The sequence below is a fragment of the Sesamum indicum genome, linkage group LG2 (assembly GCF_000512975.1).
Source record: "Sesamum indicum cultivar Zhongzhi No. 13 linkage group LG2, S_indicum_v1.0, whole genome shotgun sequence".
NCBI lineage: Eukaryota > Viridiplantae > Streptophyta > Magnoliopsida > Lamiales > Pedaliaceae > Sesamum > Sesamum indicum.
In genome coordinates this window covers 13,957,407-13,966,037 of record NC_026146.1, presented here as the reverse complement: position 1 = coordinate 13,966,037, position 8,631 = coordinate 13,957,407, and the positions used below count along the sequence as shown (strand labels likewise).

Here is an 8,631-nt window from a genome sequence, read left to right as displayed (position 1 = left end):
TTTAGGAACTACGTTGTACAAAATGTCCTAAGCCTCAGAAATGGGGACATTACAAATAAAATAATCGATTGCCTGGAAAATCAATTTATACGACTGGCGGTGAGAAAAGAAGGAAGCCTTGTTGTGGAGAAATGCATGGAAGCTTCGAACAATGGCATTATCAGAGTGGCTGCAGAGATAGTAAACAGTCCGGGAGCAGCTTTTCGACTTGCTCGAAATAAGTTTGGAAATTATGTGATTCAAGCAGCATTAAAGAAGACTAAGGTTGATTCTTTGTATCCAAGTTTCTAGATATATACACCACGTAAGTCTGCTGTTGCAATAACTTATAAGTTTGGTTTATGTGATTTCAGGAACAAGGTTTCAAAAGCTTTTATGACGCTATTGTGAGACGTCTGGAGCCTCATCGCAGAGCACTTCGTCAAACTGCAGGCGGAAAGAATGTGTTGAGTATTGTGGAAGCTGATGAGCAATATAGTCAACTCAATTGATCAGTCGGTGTATTTTGTGTAAATCGAGCAAATGTTATCGCTTTGTAGAACAATGAGACTCTGTTAATAAAGTTGATGATTTTCTTCTTTTTTTTCTTTTCTTCTTTTCTGTATTGGATGATAATGATGGTTTGATTCAACTTTTTGAATCAAAATACTGTTTTTGATTAATGAAGTATAGTATGTGATTCAACCAAATACTCCATTCTGTACTCAGTTAGTGTAGTCTTTTCTCAAATGTGTTGGGTTAAACATCTGCAAAATCCTCTTGATGTCGAGTTTCTTGAGGATGGAGAATGTGCCGTATATGCATTTAACACAGGTTCACTTCATTCCTTACAACCTCTTCTTTTTCCAACATAAACACAACAACTATCTGACACAAATTCTAATGTTTAAACTGTATACTGCTGCAGCATTCCTTTCCAGAGTGCTGAAGAACAAAACCATTCAAGTGTCATTAGGCGTAATGCAATGCGAAATATATACCGTCTGCAGGTATTCCAAGAAAAACTTGAGTTTGCACCGCTCGGACTAATCAAAATGCACGACAGGAGGAGGGATCGAGGATTTTACCTTGGGGGATAGTCTAAGATTCAAAAGAAAGAGGACCTGGCTTGCTTGGAGCCATTTTCAAGCAAAAGACCAAGGTGCTGTAAGGTAGACAAGAAAGAAGAGGACTTCACATAGAGTTCTGAGAATGGATTGCTGACAGGGAGCCTTCAAAGTGAGAGCAGCTTCAAAGAGATTTTGAATTTGTATATTGAGGCAGATTCATGCAAGTGATCAGCATCCCACAAACCTCAAATCATCATCAAGATCAGCACAGCAAAGATATTTAGTTGAAATTTTGTTTTTCTTTTTCAAGATAAATATTTTTGTAACTCTTTCTGCAATACTAAAGAAATAGAATTACTATTTTAATTTATTCAATTTGTGTTCTGTTGAATTTGATTTTTCTATTTTTAGTATGAATAATAAAATAAATCTAAATTGAGTGATGGCATCAACTCAACCGTCAATCAGTCTATGTTGTGTAAATGGAACAAATGTTATGTTTCCATAGAACAATAAGAGTGTGTGTATGGCTTTGTTAATAAAGTTGATGATTCTATTCTTGTTCAATTTTTGGTTTTTGGTTCAACTTTGTGAATCAAAGTAGTGTTGTCTTTGTGAAACAAAGTAATGTTTAAGGGGAAATTACTTATGGAAGGTTATGTGCATCCCAAGCTCTTATTTCAAGTTTTCTCTTATTCAACTGTTTCTTTATTTTATTCCCACCGCATTTTGTAAATGAACCAGAGACGATTCGAATTGATTTTGTAAAAGATCTGCTACACGCGTAAGTTATTTCATAAGAAATTGTGGATCGTCAGCTTTCATAGCTCAGTTGGTTAGAGCACCCGTTTAGTAAGCGGGAGGTCTTGAGTTCGACTCTCAATGAAAGCAAACTTTATATTTGCCACTTTTTTTTAGTGGTTTTTGATTTAGACAAATGTTGTGAGTCAAGAGTTAGGAAGGGATAGTGTCATGGGTGATAAATTCCACATCACAATCATATGACAAATTATAAGTGGTTTCTAATCTATTTAATTGTTAGGTAATAATACATCAAGGGCTGAATGTGACATGTTCTGCTATACCAGGAAGAGGAGTTTAATGGAGAGTGTAGACTGTATAGTTCATCAAATCTTCTGAACTGGACTTCCTAAACCAGTGCCACATTTGAAATCACACATCACAGTTTCACGTTTTGGATAATATAAACTCCTACGGAGTTGGTATCAGAGCTCATTTGTAAAGTTCATTGAAAGAATTCTTGGTAGAGTTTTGTTTGGACAGGATGAAGCAGAGAACGAATATCTTAAAAGTAAAGCAAATTGAAACAAGGATAAAGATGCCTGCATTTGACAGAATTTGATTGCTAATACATAATACCAGTTAATGTGATAAGAGTAGGAACAACCAGCTTCAATTGTAAACTTAATACAGGCAGATTAATACAAAAATGTAACAAGGCAGAACCCGTTTGTAAATCACAGGCAATGCCTATAAAATCGAGCTAATCTGCCTGTTCTGTAACTCGAGGACGGCTTTTGTAGTCTCTTTAACCACTTGACCACTTACATAGTGCTGACGGCACACAGGCATATATACTTCAGCCCCAGCAATGAGTTCCGTTTTAGTCTCATCTGTCTTCCTCAAAGTAAAGAAAGCCCGTTTACCACATACCTCACATCGAGCAGTTAACTTAGTAACAGAATCGGCAATGGGGATTATATCAAGTACTGAACCAAAGCTCCTTCTGCCCACAAGAAAAAGGGAAGGAAAAAAAATCATTACAAGTTTCAGACAAAGAAACACTCTTCCAGTCATAAATTGGCATCTAAGAATACTGAAACAGAGCGCAACCTCAAATAGTCGCCATCCAAACCAGCAACAATTACAGTCTTCCCATCATGATCAGCAGCTTTGCTGCAGAAATCATATAGGCCTTCAAAAAACTGTGCTTCATCAATACCAATCACCTCTAGCTGTTATGAGATCAACAAGAAAATATTAGCGCATAAACTATCATAGAAGACCACCAGAATTTTGCCAATATTGCTGCAGTTTAACTGCGTCACTACACATGTATACCGCAATGTATTTCCAAGTTATAAGAGATTGCCTTAGGCATCCACATGAAGCTAAATAGTTCTGTATTATAGTTGAGCAATACCTTATCATACACTTCAGCACCCAATTTTTCTTGGAATAATGAGAGGTCTGATAATGGCAAACATGGCAACTTTTCTCCATCATGTGTCACAATAGAGTCTAACCCATACCTAGTATCTTTGTTTGATTTTATTATTGCCACACTTCTGCAAGATCATAAGCCAAAATAAGAATTGATATTACAGTATTACAAGCAAGAATAGATTATAGCTTCACACTGCTATAGATAAAGGAACAGTTAAAAGATAAATAAAAGTGGAACCATAAGGTGCCATAGAGAATGTGAAACATGCATGTCAGAGTTGGCTTTCGGTTGGAAGTCACAGCCAGTTACACATTAGCAAAGAACTCATTCCTTGCTTACCAAACAGCACAAGTATCTTAAATAATAAATTTCTAATGCAAGCTAGCAAAGCCTTCAACATTTATCAAACAAGCAATATATAATAGTCTAGAACTGATCTCAGAAGTGCTGCCTTGTAGGAAACATCCTGTGAGTTCTTACCTAAGACTTCTCCATTAGGATATTGCATGCAGTTGCTCATCTGATTGCTAGACAGAGAAGGGCAAGCAAGTGAAATATGAATCCCGCCCTACCACTACATATTGTCCATGATTTTGTTTCTTGATGGTTTGTGGAACCAGGATAATAGCGCTCCAAGTTTCTTGTTAATGTTGTCGTCCAAATGTCAGGATCGATTAGTTGCCTAGTGAAAAGATGTAAATTCACCTGAGATTTCAATGTCTTACCCACAGATGAGCATTTATGCTTACTCATGATCATGAAAATGAAGCTCAATTGTGATTAATGACCTTCAAATATAATAGAGGTTAGTAATCAAGGTAGGCAACTATGCCGTACTCCAGTTCAACGCTCAATTCCGGAGTGTCACCAGCATCTTTCAATATACAGGCCAAATCTTTAATCAGCCCATGTATTTGTTCAGTTTGTTTATGAGTATTATGTCCCATATAAAAGAAGTGGACCTCCTTTTGTATCTCTATCATGCTATAACCAGGCTCCTTTTTTATACCAGATCCTTTCATTACACTCCTAATCTCTGCAACATTTTTCCATAAACCAAAAGATGCATATGCATTAGACAAAACTACATACTTCCCAGCATTTTCCGGTTCCAACTCAAAAAAGTTCTTTGCAGCAAGCTTTACCATCTCCACATTTCCATGAATTCTACATGCACCAAGCAAAGCACCCCATACTGCTGGGTGATCTTTACAAGGTGACATTTCAACAAACGTGTAAGCCTCCTCTAATCTACCAGCACGCCCCAAAAGATCAACCATGACTGCATAATGTTTCCCTCTAGGCTGAACACCATAATCTCTCATCATTGACAAAAAATATTCCCGTCCTTCATCGACCAAACCTCCATGGCTACATGCAGAAAGCACAGCAAGAAATGTGATTTGGTTCGGTTTGAAACCTTCATTTATCATCTGATGGAAAGAATCCAAAACCTCAGAAACTTGCCCATGCAGGCCATATCCAGATATCAAAGACGTCCAGGTTATAACATTCCTTTCCAACGACTTAACAAATACTTGAAACCCATCCTCGGGGTTGCTGCATTTGAAATACATATCCATAAGTGCACTACTAACTACAACATTTCCACTAATTTGACTCTTAATCAATATGCCATGAGCTTGTTTGCCCTGCTCCAGAATGGCTAAAGAGGAACAAGCCCTGAAGACAGAGGCAAATGTATACTGGTCTGGCATCCAACCATATTGTCTCATTCTGTGATAAAGACTCAATCCCACCTCCTCCAGCCCCTTTTGCACGTATCCTGCAATTATTGAATTCCATGAAATTAAAGTTTTCATTACCAACATGTCAAAAAGAATGTGGGCAGTATCCAAATCTCCAGCTTTTGCGTACAAAATCAAAAGCTTAATCTTCAGATATTCCTCAGGAATAAATCCAACCACCACCATTTGCCAATGAATTCTTCTGCCCTTTTTATATTCTCTCCTGAAAATACATTCTTGCAATAGAAGTGAATAGGTTTCGGGAAATACTTTCACCCCTGTGCAACACAATATTCCAACAGCTTCTTTAACTCTCCCCGTGAAACAGAGGTCCTTCAATGTTCTATCCAAATGGCAGGAATTCTTTATGGAGTCACCCTGAAATCTGGGAACATCTCAATAGTGATAATTTAATTCAACCATGAAACTCAATACAGCGTCCAAGTCTTAGTTTTTGGACCAAAGGACATAAACCCATACTGACTGATAACCCAACAGCAAATAAAAGAGGCACCTTTGGATGTATGACCTAACAATTTAACCAGTCTCAAGACCCAATATCAGTCAAATTTACTATCTTATTATAAAACCATGCAATGTTACCCAAAGAAGGAAAAAAATTGCGTTCTCAATATTATGCAGTATGTAATGAGTCGAGAACAGCAACAGTTATAGGACTCCATCAAAGAGAATACATTAACTAATCCAAATTAACCAACAAAGAACTAGAAACAAACAAAACAATACATATCCGACCTGCCATTACTGCTCTCGGACTTCATTCTCTTAAGAAGGGTGGTAGTTTTTCCAGCGAACATAGGTCCCACAATGACGTGAATCTCGCCCGACCTCCCGACCTCGGCGCATAAGCCTCGACTTTGACCGGAACTAGAGGGTCTTGAATAATTAGCAAGAGCGTTGATTACAGACAGCGTTGTGAGAAACCTAGGTTTATCGAAGGGTTTAATCTTGGCGCAGCGGTGGGATTGGAGAGAGCTGGGCTGATACTGAGAATTGACTTCATTCCGGAAAGTTTAAACATCTATGAGTAATGTGAGAGAATTTTGATCTGAATTCACTCCAGAAGACAGTTTACTGTGCCAAATTACATAAGTTGATGATCATACGAAGTCGTGGGCTGGAGAGAATCGTGTGGGAAATGAGGGTAAAAGGGTTTTGGGTTTAGGAGTTAGGGTTTTTGATTTGGAGGGAAAGCTCAGAGAACAAAGAAAGGAAGAAGACAGAACTCAAAAGTAGAACCCCACTGCAAATGTTTATCAAATATTTTTTTTAAAAGAAAAAAAAAAAGGAAATGTCCTTCAAATAAATTTAAAATTTTATCATAAATAAGTGTGAAAGAAAATAAAATACCTTCTCATATTATTAGTTTATTTTATTTTATATTATATTAGTTAGTAATTCGTGACACGCGAAACTAAATAAATCAATCAAATTATTATTTAAATTTTTAATATATAAAAAATAAAAAATGATAAATAATTTAAAATTTAGAATCAAAATAATTCATAAGTTTAGAAAGATAAAAATATAATCAACATAAATAATGACGGACTATCCAAAATATTTGCATTCAACCACTTCAACCTAATTTCTTGGGCATTGAAGTAGACTTTTCTCAAGGCCCTAATGGTCCATAGATTTGTATGATGTTCTCAAGGCTGTCAAGTGCTTTTTCAAATCTTTGTTACCATCATGCCTTGAGAGGTCTGATATTATACCGTTCCTAAAGTCTCAACCAATATTTCAAGAATAAAAGGTGGTTTTTTGTGTAATATAGCATTCTCCTAAGGTGGTAAAGGTCGCCTCAACTTTTCAATCCTTGTACTAATACGATCAACTTGGTTGCTTAGCTTTTTAATTTCATATCTCCTCTATTCATCACCATTTTTAGACTCTGACGATTGGCTATTTCTTCTAAATTACTAGATTTATTTTATTATTCATACTAAAAATAGAAAAATCAAATTCAACAGAACACAAATTGAATAAATTAAAATAGTAATTGTATTTCTTTAGTATTGCAAAAAGAATTACAAAAATATTTATCTTGAAAAAGAAAAACAAAATTCAACTAAATATCTTTGTTGTGCTGATCTTGATGATGATTTGAGGTTTGTGGGATGCTGATCACTTGCATGAATCTGCCTCAATATACAAATTCAAAATCTCTTTGAAGCTGCTCTCACTTTGAAGGTTCCCTGTCAGCAATCCATTGTCAAAACTGTATGTGAAGTCCTCATCTTTCTTGTCTACCTTACAGCACCTTGCTCTTTTGCTTGAAAATGGCTCCAAACAAGCCAGGTCCTCTTTCTTTTGATTCTTATACTATCCCCCAAAGGTACAATCCTCCATCGCTCCTCCTGTCGTGCATTTTGATTAGTCCGAGCGGTGCAAACTCAACGTTTTCCTTGAATACCTGCAGACGGTATATATTTCGCACTGCATTACGCCTAATGACACTTGAATGGTTTTGTTCTTCAGCACTCTGGAAAGGAATGCTGCAGCAGTATACAGTTTAAACATTAGAATTTGTGTCAGATAGTTGTTGTGTTTATGTTGGAAAAAGAAGAGGTTGTAAGGAATGAAGTGAACCTGTGTTAAATGCATATACGGCACATTCTCCATCCTCAAGAAACTCGACATCAAGAGGATTTTGCAGATGTTTAACCCAACACATTTGAGAAAAGACTACACTAACTGAGTACAGAATGGAGTATTTGGTTGAATCACATACTTCATTAATCACATCAAAAACAGTATTTTGATTCAAAAAGTTGAATCAAACCATCATTATCATCCAATACAGAAAAGAAGAAAAAGAAAGAAAGAAGAAAATCATCAACTTTATTAACAGAGTCTCATTGTTCTACAAAGCGATAACATTTGCTCGATTTACACAAAATACACCGACTGATCAATTGAGTTGACTATATTGCTCATCAGCTTCCACAATACTCAACACATTCTTTCCGCCTGCAGTTTGACGAAGTGCTCTGCGATGAGGCTCCAGACGTCTCACAATAGCGTCATAAAAGCTTTTGAAACCTTGTTCCTGAAATCACATAAACCAAACTTATAAGTTATTGCAACAGCAGACTTACGTGGTGTATATATCTAGAAACTTGGATACAAAGAATCAACCTTAGTCTTCTTTAATGCTGCTTGAATCACATAATTTCCAAACTTATTTCGAGCAAGTCGAAAAGCTGCTCCCGGACTGTTTACTATCTCTGCAGCCACTCTGATAATGCCATTGTTCGAAGCTTCCATGCATTTCTCCACAACAAGGCTTCCTTCTTTTCTCACCGCCAGTCGTATAAATTGATTTTCCAGGCAATCGATTATTTTATTTGTAATGTCCCCATTTCTGAGGCTTAGGACATTTTGTACAACGTAGTTCCTAAAGGGAATTAATTAGCCCCATCAAATACTTATCATTCATTATGAGTTAAAAATGAAATATCCCAGAAAATAAAAACTTCAATATGCACTTAATTCTTACCCGTATGGATCATACGAGAGAAAATCTGATACATCAGCTATGTGATTGAGTAGTCTAACTCTTTGATCTCCATCAATGCGGGCAATGCAGTCGTTCAATGATATGCATCCCACTTCGTGTAGG

General features: G+C 36.5%; 1 protein-coding gene and 1 non-coding gene across 2 annotated transcripts; one reads left to right on the top strand and one right to left on the bottom strand.

Moving 5' to 3' along the window:
- On the top strand, positions 1,867–1,940 carry TRNAT-AGU. Its single transcript has one exon. It is a non-coding gene; the product is annotated as a tRNA-Thr (tRNA).
- LOC105156306 (putative pentatricopeptide repeat-containing protein At1g56570) lies at positions 2,372–8,276 on the bottom strand. Its single transcript, XM_020691951.1, has 9 exons — positions 8,148–8,276; positions 7,943–8,058; positions 7,423–7,504; positions 5,742–5,992; positions 4,409–5,370; positions 4,234–4,294; positions 3,214–3,358; positions 2,904–3,025; positions 2,372–2,796 (listed from the first exon to the last, which is right to left on the bottom strand). The coding sequence occupies exons 1-9, from the start codon at positions 8,274–8,276 to the stop codon at positions 2,541–2,543; spliced, it is 2,124 nt and encodes a 707-aa protein (XP_020547610.1). The 3' UTR covers positions 2,372–2,540.